The 12,318-nt window shown below is 37.2% G+C and overlaps 2 protein-coding genes across 2 annotated transcripts; one reads left to right on the top strand and one right to left on the bottom strand.

Annotated features, from left to right (window-relative positions):
- The first annotated feature begins 5,269 nt into the window (after positions 1 to 5,269).
- LOC18605661 (late embryogenesis abundant protein At1g64065-like) lies at positions 5,270 to 5,977 on the top strand. The gene has a single exon (XM_018117120.2). The coding sequence runs from the start codon at positions 5,270 to 5,272 to the stop codon at positions 5,975 to 5,977; it is 708 nt and encodes a 235-aa protein (XP_017972609.2).
- Positions 5,978 to 10,952: 4,975 nt separating this feature from the next.
- Positions 10,953 to 11,848, bottom strand: LOC18605659 (late embryogenesis abundant protein At1g64065-like). Its single transcript, XM_007038801.3, has one exon. The coding sequence runs from the start codon at positions 11,657 to 11,659 to the stop codon at positions 11,084 to 11,086; it is 576 nt and encodes a 191-aa protein (XP_007038863.3). The 5' UTR covers positions 11,660 to 11,848; the 3' UTR covers positions 10,953 to 11,083.
- Between the last annotated feature and the right edge of the window lie 470 nt (positions 11,849 to 12,318).

Genomic DNA, 12,318 nt, shown 5'->3' with positions numbered 1-12,318 from the left:
TATGTTCTGGCTCGCCCAAATTAAAACGTGATAAAGGTCAAAAATATGCTTGCTACTATCTTCCTGGCATGATTCATTGCGTAGGTTTTGAATACTATAATAATACAAATTCCGGTGATTATGCATAAGCATGACTATCACGTTCAAACAGAAAAAATCATGAATATATTGTAGTAGTACAGAAAATATTTTCTGTATCTTAGCATTCTGCTTTTGCACTATTATCATTATTCACTACTAAATATTCTTCATATAATATTTTTGTACCTGACCCACTTTGAAGTCGACAATGGTATACTCCCAGTTCTACCTTTACTTGAGCTAGTATAAAGTATCCGAGACAGTGATACTCTGTCATCCTTTATGCCCCAAGAAAGAGAAATTGGAGCTCGAGTGCAGCTCCAACGCATTTTGGTGGTCCATTGTTTCAGGTTTGTCTAGCATTTATATGTTTGGGCATTGATAGTAATTTATTTTCTTCTATTCCCTGGTCTCTCTCTCGACTTCATAATAGAAAGCAAAGCTCATCCCATTATGTTGTCATCAAAGAAGGAATTAAAATTGTTGTGGCCAAATTAAAGTGTGTCCATTTCAGGAATCTTGACTTCCACTAGTTTCTTCTCTTCTTTTTTTCAATAACAAGTATTTTCTGGTTTAACAAGCATGGGAGAGTTGCAACCTTCGAAGAATAGTAGGAATTTTCCAGGGTACAAGCAGGACTGAAATTATGGACCTTAACCCGTCAATGGTTAGTTGAAAAATTAAAGTGCGAACAGCATTTCCCCTGAACTAAAGCACTCTTTTGAAGACCTTTCTATCTTAATTTAACGCTTGGATGCTGGAAGACCCCGCATCTTTCTCAACAATCATGTAGCAGCTTCCAGGAAGATTCACTAAAACAAGGGAAAAAGTAAATGGTTTCCCAAAATACAAGGACCGTGTGGAAAATGGAAAGTAAAAAAAATCAGATCAGATTGTGCCACTCGAACGCGCCTGAGGAAACTTGACCATAATTTTTTTCACTTTACAGAAGCTTCGGATGTATGAGAAACATGTACGCTAAATGATGGCGTTTCCCCTCTTCTGCTTGTCACGACACAACAGAAGTTTCGGCTACTGCACTCCAATCTCATATTGTGAATCTGTGAAAGCTGAAATCAGAGTAGGCCTAAAGTCAAAATCTCAAAGCTCTCGACGCGTTTGAAAGCGTCTGATATGTGCTATGGCATTGGTACGCCGTCACTTAATGGAGAGACATTTTCAAGGAAGGTGTTTGCATGAAATGTCAAGTGTCAAAGTATGCTTACGCGCAAGCCCCACTTCTGCGCCATGATCATATCCTTTGCATCCCTCAAAAGTTTCAGATTAGCAGGTTGCTTTGGTTTAAATTTAAAAGAAGTTCTCATCATGGCTAAAAGCAATGTAGAGTCTGCACTCTGCCCTGGAGCATTTTTAAATTAAGAGCGCAAGCGAAAAGAAATGCTCTGGTTAGCTGCTTTTGTTGTCGTCCGGACTGTGATCATTCTAGTCTTTGCAGTTACAGTGATGCGTATCAAAAATCCAAAATTCTGGGTTGGCTCTGCTGTGGTTGAGGACCTCCAACCCCATCATTTAACGTGAAAATTATAGCCTGATTGACTATAAGAAGAACTTACAGAATTTTGATCGGTACAAATTTGAAATAGCAACTGTTACTTTCGCAAGGGCAGGAGCAAGATCCACAAAAAAAAAAAAAAAAAAGATGAACGTGCTGTTGTGAATGATTCAAACTTGGGCAATGTTCACACAACCTGCAGCCAGTCCAAATAGAATGGTAAAGTGCGTCCGATCAAAATGATCAAGAAGAAGAAAATCTGTGGAGATGAACTGCACTATTACAGTTGATTTGGTAGAAGAAATTGTGCAGATATAAATCGCAATTTGCTAGGCTTGATGCTACATTATGTATTGATACAATTAATGATATAAACTATACTACATTAGTTTTATATATTTTAGACAATGTTTAAATCCTATGAGCTGAAACGTAAGTCAATTTGTAAATGAATATCAAGAAACTGACTTAACGTTGTCTTATTGGCACTGGAATATTTGCATTATGGGAAATATTTTTTTCTTTGGTATTCATAACAAATATTTTGAATAATATAGACTTATGAATTGTGTGGCCAACCAAAATTTGCCAAAAGACTAAAACATATGAAAAAAAAAAATTTGTATATGCACGTGAACATTTGTCTCATTGATTAGTGTATAATCTCATACTTAAAGAATAGGATTCGAATCTTCTTTTTCAAATTCAAAAATAAAATTTATATATTTTTATTATTTCTTTTAATTAAGAAGATGTTAAACTTAATTCATTAGTTACACATACAAAATAAAAACTGCTTACTTTTTTAAATCATTGAAAAGAAGATAATAAAGGAATAAAAGTATACTTGAAATTTTTTTATTAAAAAAAAAAGATTGTATAAATTTAATATGCAACCAATCAAAATTAAAGTCAAATTGACAAACAATCATTCTTGGGCTTGACCTATTTCAAACTTAAAAGTAAACCAACCCAATTTGAATGGATGTCCCAATGATTTAAAATCCAAAAACCTAAAAAAGGAGCGGTCCAAAACTTGAATATCAAGTGATCCGAATGCATCTAATATAACCTAAGCTACCCAATCTACCAACGTTGGCGAAATAGTTGACTTCAACTCAAAATGAATTGAGATAATTTATCTAAAACCTTACCCAATTTACTGGAATAGTTAATAATCTGAACTCAAGGTAGTCCAAGCTTAGGGATCAAAGGGGTGAGGGGAACGGTTGCGTTGGGGGCTGTGGGAAGGGAGAAGCGAGGCTGGAGCTGTGTTGAGGGTTTTAGGGATCAATGTGGGTACCCTGCAAAGCGGAGGGGCTGTGTGGAGTGGTGGCCGAGGTGTGGTGAATATGGGAAGAGCAAATGGCAGAGGAGTTTTGGAAGGACAGTGGGACTTCATGAGGAGGCCGTGCGTGGTCGGGTCTGTACTGGCGACTCGAAGCTTGATTGCATAGGTCTTGCCCAGTGGATTTTGTATGTAACGTGTAGCGAAGAATTCTCTGTTTTTTGCTTGTTTCGGGCTTACTATGGTGGCATGGTTATTGGTTTCTTTTGTTGTAAGTTGGTCTATAGTCTGTGCTCATACATGTCATTGTAGGATATTGTTTTCGGATCAGGGGTTGTGAGGGGGGGTGGTCAATGCTTATATGCTCCCCTGTTTTTTTTTTGGTTTCTGGTGATCCGCTTTTGAAAGCGAATTGATGTATGGGGTGCAGTGGAAATGTAAGAGGGGGGTGAAAGATGTTTCTACAGCTCCTATAGAGGTGGAATAGGAAGTAAGTAATTGAACAGCTTTTGAGCCGATAACCAGCGCCTATACTGGTTTAAGGGCAAGCTTAAATCGATTTTTTTTTTTTTTTTAAAAAAGGTAGTCCAAGCTAAAATAGTAACCCTAAACCTTTCTTTCGTCAAGTCAGCCCTTGACTGCATACATATATATACCCCAATACGATGCCAACTTCTCACCATCATATCCTCTCAAGTCTTCCAAAGGTTTCAGATAGCTTGCTTTTGCTCAGAATTAGCCTGCAAGTTTCCCATGGCTCAAACCAACGATCAAGCCAGAAAAGATGAGGAGTCTGCCCTGGCGCATTCCAGAGAGCTGCCAGACCTGGAGCAATCTAAAGATTTCAGGGCGACGGAATCGGAAGAGTCACCCTCGGGAGGATCATTTGAGCTCAACCGAAAGAATCTGGCTACATTTGTTGCTTCTGTGATCATAATTGTACCAATTATAGTCTTTTCAGTACTAGTATTCAGCACCAAAAATCCGAAATTCCGAGTGCGCTCCGTTGTGGTTGAGAATCTAAACTACAGCAGCTCTTCAAACCCTTCATTCAGCATGAGATCTGTTGCTGAAATGACAGTCAAGAACCCAAATTATGGTTACTTATAGATATGGGATCACCAATGTTACTTTTGCTTATAGGGGCGTACAGCTTGTGCAGGTATTAGTCCCAGGGGCAAGAGTTGGGGGATTAGGCACAAGAAAGATAACTGCAACAATGGACTTGAATTCAAACAATGTAAAAAATAATACAAATCTAGGCAGTGATATCAGGTCGGGGTTTTTGACATTGACCGGCCAGTCCAAAATGAGTGGTAAGGTGTATGTGATGTCTTCAGGAAAAAGGACGAAGGTGAACAGTAGAGAAGATTTGCAGCAATGAACTGCACCCTTACAGTTAATTTGGCAGAAAAATTGGTCCAGAATATAAAATGCTCTTAGAGCCTGCTATTGAGTGATTGTTCAATCATGGATTTCTTGGCTTTTCTTTTTTAATTTGTTGTTTTATTCTATTCAATCACATGTAACTTCTTTTTTTATTTCCATTTTCTTCTTGTACTTTTTTTTTTTGAAATGCATTTTCTTCTTGTACTTAATATTCATTTTTTTAATTATGTTGTGAATTCCACTTGCATAATTGGAATGTCATTCTTTTCCGCTCTCATTTGAAATTAATCAATTTCTCATATTACTTGAAAAGAGTAGTCCTCTCCTAAATATTGATTGTTTTCGACATTTTCAGGTCCTTATCTTTTCCCTTGATATTTTGAACATTTCCTCAAGTAAATTCTTCTCAAAGAAAAACACAAATTAAATTTAAAGCTAAAGTGGCCAGTAGTCAAACAAATAGACTCTCCACCTAATAAAGTCAAAATGGGATAAACATTTGAGGACTAACGGAGTGTACAGATTTGAGAGCGAAGACTCCTTCAACGAGATATCCTTGTTTTATTTCAATTCTTAACTGAGTTTACAATAAACTATCGGTCAAGTGATCTAAGGGAGCTTATTTGCACTAGAATTGCAGCTTAAATTTTTATATATGATCTAAGGGAGCTTATGTCAAAGAGTAATGGACTAATGAGTACGTATTGCTCACAATAAGAAATTTTTATGCCATGCACATTGGATGTGTTTTGATTGAGTTTAGAAGGTATTAATTAATTAGTATTCATTAATGTTTGGTAAGGAAACAGTCTTCCAACAAAAAGTATTTACACATAGAACTTCTGTGACAATCACGCACCTTTGTTTTGTCAACGCAGCCCATTAGTGCACATATATATACACCCCATTAGGATGCCAACTTCTCACCATCACATCCTCTCAAGTTTTCAGATAGCTTGCTTTTGATCAGAATTAAACGATTAGCCTGCTAGTTTCCCATGGCTCAGACCGACAGTCAAGCCAGAAAGGATGAGGAGTCTGCCCTGGTGCATTCCAGAGAGCTGCCTGACCTGGAGCAATCTAAAGATTTCAGGGAGACGGAATCGGAAGAGCCTACCTTAGGACAATCATTTGAGCTTAACCGAAAGAATCTGGCTATTCTTGCTGCTTCTGTGATCGTAATTGTACTAATTATAGTTTTTTCAATACTAATATTCAGCACCAAAAATCCGAAAATCCGAGTGCGCTCCGCTGTGGTTCAGAATCTCAACCACAGCACCTCTTCAAACCCTTCATTCAGCATGAGATTTGTTACTGAAATGACAGTCAAGAACCCAAATTTTGGTTACTTCAGATACGGAGGCACCAATGTTACTTTCGCTTACAGGGGCGTACAGCTTGTGCAGGTCTTAGTCCCAGGGGCAAGAATCAGGGGTTTTGGCACAGGAAAGATAACTGCGACAATGGACTTGAATTCAAACAATGTAAGAAACGATACAAATCTAGGCAGTGATATCAGGTCGGGGTTTTTGACGTTGACCGGTCAGTCCAAAATGAACGGTAAGGTGTATTTGATGTCTTCAGGAAAAAGGAGGAAGGTGAACGGTAGGAGGAGATATGCAGCCATGAACTGCACCCTTACGGTTAATTTGGCAGAAAAATCGGTCCAGGATATAAAATGCCCTCAGAGCCCTGCTGCTGTGTGATTGTTCAATCATGGATTTCTTGGCTTTTCTTTTTTGAATTTGTTTTATGTTCTATTCAATCATATGAAACTTCATTTTTTTTTCTTGTACCGAATATTCATTTATTTTAATTATTTTGTGAATTCCATTTGCATGATTAGAATGCAATTCTTTTCCGCTCTCCTTTGATTTTGATCAATTTGTCAGATTACTTGAAAAGATTAATCCTCTCCTATATCGGTTGTTTTTGACATTTTCAAGTCTTTATCTTTTCTCTCGATTTTTGAAGCATTTCGTCAAGTAAACTCTTCTCGAAAGAAATATGAAATTTAATTTAAACTAAGGTGGGCAGTGGTCAAACAAAGAGAACTCAGCTAATAAAGTCAAAATGAGATCAACATTTGAGGACTCATGGTGTGTATAAATTTGAGACCAAAAACTTCTTCAACGAGATATGTTTAAATTAAAATATTGATCAACTGATCGAAAGGAGCTTATTTGCACTAGAATGCAGCTTTAGCATAGAAAACCAGTTCGTCAATTAAATTTTACCTCCACATGGCTTTGATTGTTTCAGAGGAAAAGAAATTTTCCGCAGTAGGTTTTTTCATGGCATTTTTACCTACCCAAAAACGCATCATGGCACTTCAGCATGTGGGCAAAAGTAAATATTCTGAGATCATGTGCCAAATTTCAACTGAATGGTCAGAAGATCAAGAAGGCACTTTAACTTCTATTGGTTCTGCATTTGTTAAGCATTCAGCCCCTGCGAAATGGGAAATGAAACAGGACTTGGTCCGAATTTTGGGGGACAGATGAAGTCAGACTGTTTTTCTTTTCATGAAAAGAATGCACGCCTACTTGAAAAAACAATTTTCTAATAAAACTGAATGGGTTTTTTTTTTTTTTTTGGATATTTTGATAACATATTTTATTGATAGTCTATAACAAATTGATCAGATTCACTAAACCCGAAAGATTTGAAGGAGGACGACAACAAAATACAATGGCAAAGTGTTCTTAATCTTTTCTTTTTGTTACTATTATTATTTTGCCTGCTACACAAAGTACAATAATTATTGCTAAATTCAGCGGCAGCCACGGTGAGGAACAAGTCTTCCAACAAAATATACATATGCACATGAAAACAGGATCAAGTCATAACTGCAGCCGTAAACTAAAAGAAAAACGGAAGACTGCAAAAGAAGAGAAACATAAATCTACAAGTTTTGATTGAAGTTAGAAGGTATTAATTAATTAGTATTCATTAATGTTTGGCAATGACAGAAAATGAAAAAAGAGGAGAACAAAAATAAATAAACCAATACATGGACTAGGGAATAAGAAGGGGCGTCAAGTGGATCTGCAAAGGAATTGGTTGGCTGAGGGTAAGGGAGACTTAATTTCTCACGTCGTGTTTGTGCTTTCATTGAGGATGTTGCCATCTGGTGGTTTTTTCTTTGGTTGTGGAGTCTCTCTTTCTGTAACCTCCAATGGGTGGTTAGGTTTGGGGAGGGTTTTGAATTTGGCTTGTTTTTATTTTTCATTTTTGTGGGAGGGTTGGATGGGCGACTTGGGTCCATGTTGCTGTTCCCTTGTTGGTAGGGGTGGGTAAAGGTCGATCGCCTCTGCAGGGATTTTGTTCGTGGGGGAATGCTCAGATATTGATGGGGGTTTCCATCCTTGGATAGGGTAGGGTTTTCTGGTTTCCTTCTTCAGTATGAAGGGTTGTGATTGTCTTGTTTTAGGAAAAAGTGAACAAGGAAAAAGGAGAGAAAAGAAGAAATAAAGAAAGAAATAAACCTTCTTACAAGTTATTATTTTTGGTCAACTGAGCCCATTATTGGGTGTACACACACAAATATATATATATATATATCCCATTGCCATGCCTACTCACTCATTATAATCCCTTCGAAGCCCTTCAAGAAGTTTCAGATTGCTTGCCCTGTTTAAGAATTAAACCAACTTTTCGTGGTATTTAAATAACCAAGTTGTGTCTCATGGCTCAGCCACTGCTTATGACAAGGAGTTTGCTCTGATGCATTCCAAAAAGACTGAATTGGAGCAATCTAATGAGTTTACAGAGAGGCAATCCGAAGAGTCCACCGGCAAACCGTCCTATGAGCTCAACCGAAAGAATCTGGCTATAATTGCTGCTTCTGTGGTCATAATTATATTAATTGTAGTTTTCTCAATACTAGTGTTGAACAAAAAAAATCCGAAATTCCGAGTGCGCTCTGTTATGGTTGAGAATCTCAACTATGGCTCCTCTCCAAACCCTTCCGTAAACATGACATTTACCACCGAAATGAAAGTCAAGAACCCAAATTTTGGTTACTTCAGATATGGAATCACCAACCTAAAGTTCGCTTACAATTGCAAGCAGCTTGGGCTGGTCTTGTTCCCAAGGGCAAGAGGGGTTTAACTACAAGAAAGTTAACTGCAGCAAAGCATTTGAATTCAAACAATGGAAGAAATGATACAAATCTAGGCAGTGATATAAGGTCTGGGTTTTTGACATTGACCAGCCATTCCAAAATGAATGGTAAGGTGCATTTGATGTCTTTAGGAAAACAGAGGAAGGCAAATGGTAGGAGGAGATCCGCGGAAATGAACTGCACCCTTACAGTTAATTTGGCAAAAACATTGGTTCAGGATATAAAATGCTCTTAGAGGCCAGTTCTGCTGTTTTGTCATTTGTAATATCAATCAAGGATTTGTTGTCATCTGTAACTTCTTTTTCTTTTTTATTTTCTGAATATTCATTTTCTTATCAAAGGTTTTATTGTTTTTAATAAATCAACTTGCATGATAGGAATGCCATTTCTTCTCTCTATAATTTTGATCAATTTGGCTAGAGTAGTTAAATGGATTAACAATGCTCTCTCATCTCTTATCCTTCTTGATGACTTCTCATATCTCCAAATATAAGTCACACTCACATAAAATAAAACCTAGTTCTGTGGTTTTTCCTTGACAATGGAATATATTTTATCAACTTAGTTAAGAGAAGTTCAATAAAGAGACCAACTAGCAGACCAGAACAGGCTCAAGAGATACCAGCCATGTTATTCTTTGTATCTAATATCTACCATTTTAATGATTTCTCCTGCTATTAAGATCAAATTGCTATATAAACTGCTAAGATATTATCTAAGATTTTCACTTCTTCTAACATGGCATCAAAGTCACCCATCTTGGCAATCATTGTTTCACATACTTCACACGTCGACAATTCTTATCTCACGTCTCAGTTGTCCATGTATTGACTTCTTCTACTATTATAATTTATGTGACACATTTACTATTACTTGTTCTTGTAACATCATATGTATGTCAAATATTTATATTATATTTCATCTTGTCATTTTTTGTGTCGTGTTTCGTCACGTTTATCTGTTATATGGTGTTTTGTCATGTCATCTTTTGTGTCAGATTTCGCACATTAATTATCATGTGTTTCGTTATATTTATCTTTTATATTATGTTTCATCATGTCATATTTTGTATCATATTTCATTACGTCACTTATTATGTGTTTCTTTATATTTAATTTTTAACAAAATTAAATTTAAATCGAAAGAAATAACAGACTAAATCAGAAGAAAATAAAAAATTGATTCATCAACCAGAGGAAGCAGCATTGGAAACCATCCGAGGACATGAAATTTGATCTTTTCGAGGGCGGTGCTGGAAACATCGGAGGACCTGTGTATCTAGATGCTGGGGTTGGAACTGGAACTGATGATATTTGGTCAAAACAACCGGGGTCCCCCTTCTCCACATGTAATATTTACTTTAACAATATGTTTTTAGTCTGCAATCCTCACATATATGTAAATGTTGTTGTTATTTTTAATCTTTCACGTAATTTGTTCCAAAGAGAATCATCAGAAGTATTTTATATTATCTGTAAACCAATCACAAACCCCATATGTGAGTAGTCAGATGGGAAATAACATGTGGGTCAGGTTTCATCATTTTTTGAGTAAATAAATCGTGCATCATTATAGACCACAAAGCGGTTCCTCGGCCACTCGAACTTGGGCCTTGTTACTTGACCTTGACATCTTTCAATGATGGCCACAAGATATAATTTCTGCATGTGGCGCCACTAATTTTTTCCTGCTCTATACTAACTATTTCACCTGCACCTTTACCTAAAACAATTTAGAGCTTTGTCTTTCTCAAAGGCAACTCGCAACTTGTTTTTTTTTTTTTTTTTCTTTTAAAGGTGAATTTATTAGATAATCGAGTTTGAATGCCACCAGAAGTCTTGCATCAAACCAGTGTAAGATTCCTCTTGGCATAACAAGGGAGTTTTAAAGAGGGTATTACCCCTGTACATAAGCATAAAAGGCTGCGCAGCGAGCCTTTAACAGTAGATAGAAATGCAAATTTACCCCTGACAACATTTACACAGTGGGCGAAACAGATGAACAATGAAGACAACAAGTATCCTAATCAGAGAAGGTGGAGCACGAAGGAAACATTGCCCCAAATCACAAAGCAGCAGCCTGTTCCCAGCAGTCCAACCAGGAGCAGAGCAGGTCAAGAGAAACACATCCAGCATCCCGAACCAAGAAGGGATCAAAAAAGAAACCAGCCAGCCCGCAACCGCGTCAACAGCAAACCGCTACCACGAACACAGCTCACAGGCAAACTCATCAGTCCAATATATGTCAAGGGGAACCCCTTGATCACGAAGCTTAGGCACCACCTAGAGAATCAAGAAGCCCCCCGTCAGTTCATCACGACCAAAACAACAAAGCATCCGTGAAACACTTAATAACAGAATTTAATAACCTATAAAGGTTAAAAGCTGTGGAAATTGTAGTAAACAGCTTGAAATGTATACAAGTTTTCCTCGAAGAAACACAGAACGACTAACCTTGAAGCGAAGAAAGCCAACAAAAGGAGAAAAATGCGACTCATAAGTCATCCAAGTATGTAAGTAAACAAATCTACAAACTACAAAATTAAGAATATGAGATTAAAGAGAAAAAGGCGTTCTTTATATCTTATAATATCGCTCCATATATATATAAGAAATCAATGACAAGTCCAAAACCATTAATTTGAGCAGAAAATTAAACAGAACACATGAAGGTTGCCATTTGCATCTCATTGGCACATCAAATTCTGGATTTGTTTCGACGAGGTGGTTACTTCCATAGTGCAATTCATTTCGGCTGATTTCTTTTTCTTGAAGACCTTGAACAAATGTATCTTTCCATCCAGCTTGGCATGGCTGCTCAAATTTATGGTCCCAGAACCGACGTCAGAACTCAGGGCTGAATTTCTAGACATCTTGTCCGAACTCACTGACACTGTCACATTCAGCTTCTTGGTTGATCGAGCCCTGGCACGAGCCTTAACGATAGTAGCCTCGCCAACAGGGGTACCCCTGTAAGAAATCGTTAAAGTGCTGTTTTGGAATTTGAAGTGACCGAAGTTGGTGTTCTTGACAGTAACCTGAGCATTAAGGTTCATGCTAAAGGAAGGTGAGGAAGATGAGGAATTGAGATTGAGATTTTCTACCGTGACCCCTCCCAAACGGACCTTAGGGTTTCGGATACGCATGACCAGCATCACAAAAAGCAATATAATTATGGTCTGTGCTATGACCCCGGCAACTATATATGCCAAGCATTTGATGTTTCTCTTTCGACGAGAAGTAGTTCGATCTTCCGACATCATACCGAAATTTTCACTAGAATTTTGTTTTAAGGATTTGTCTTTTTAGATTGAGGATGAACGAGAAGAAGTTTAAACGCTTACTAGAAAAGAAGGATGGAGATATATAGCGGGGTCTATGTCGTAGATGGTGTATTTATAGAGTTATGCAAGCGATAGCTGCATCTAGCAGCAATTTTGTATTCAATTACGAGCCCAAAGCATGTTTTAGAGTAATATAGACGCTTCTAAAGTTAAAATTTATAATGAATTAAATAAGTTCCAAGAACTAATAATTGAAAATTCTACTAGCAAATTTTCAAAGTCATGCGGCCAGGACAAGAGAGTTCCTATGTAGATATTGAGCGTGTTTAATGATGAAGATGAAATCATAATTATCAAGCCTTTCTTTCTTCCCTTTTGGCATTGGCAAATTTGACTTTGAAGTCAAATTAAAGCATTCAAAATTCCAGGATGTAAACATGCGGGAGTGTGTAGGACGCATGGTATAAGTTGAACATCCAGAAGAATGAATGTGAGACAAAAGGAAAGCTGTTTGAAAATTTGCTTAGATATATTTATGTGGAATATTTCACGTAGAAGGCAATCAGTAAGTCCATTCTTACAAGATTGTAATATTCGCGCTTCTGGCGCAAAAGATAAGATTCCCCTGGAAGCAGGTT

The sequence above is a fragment of the Theobroma cacao genome, chromosome 3 (genome assembly GCF_053813885.1).
Source record: "Theobroma cacao isolate CCN51 chromosome 3, ASM5381388v1, whole genome shotgun sequence".
NCBI lineage: Eukaryota > Viridiplantae > Streptophyta > Magnoliopsida > Malvales > Malvaceae > Theobroma > Theobroma cacao.
This window is presented reverse-complemented; position numbering and strand designations above follow the sequence as displayed.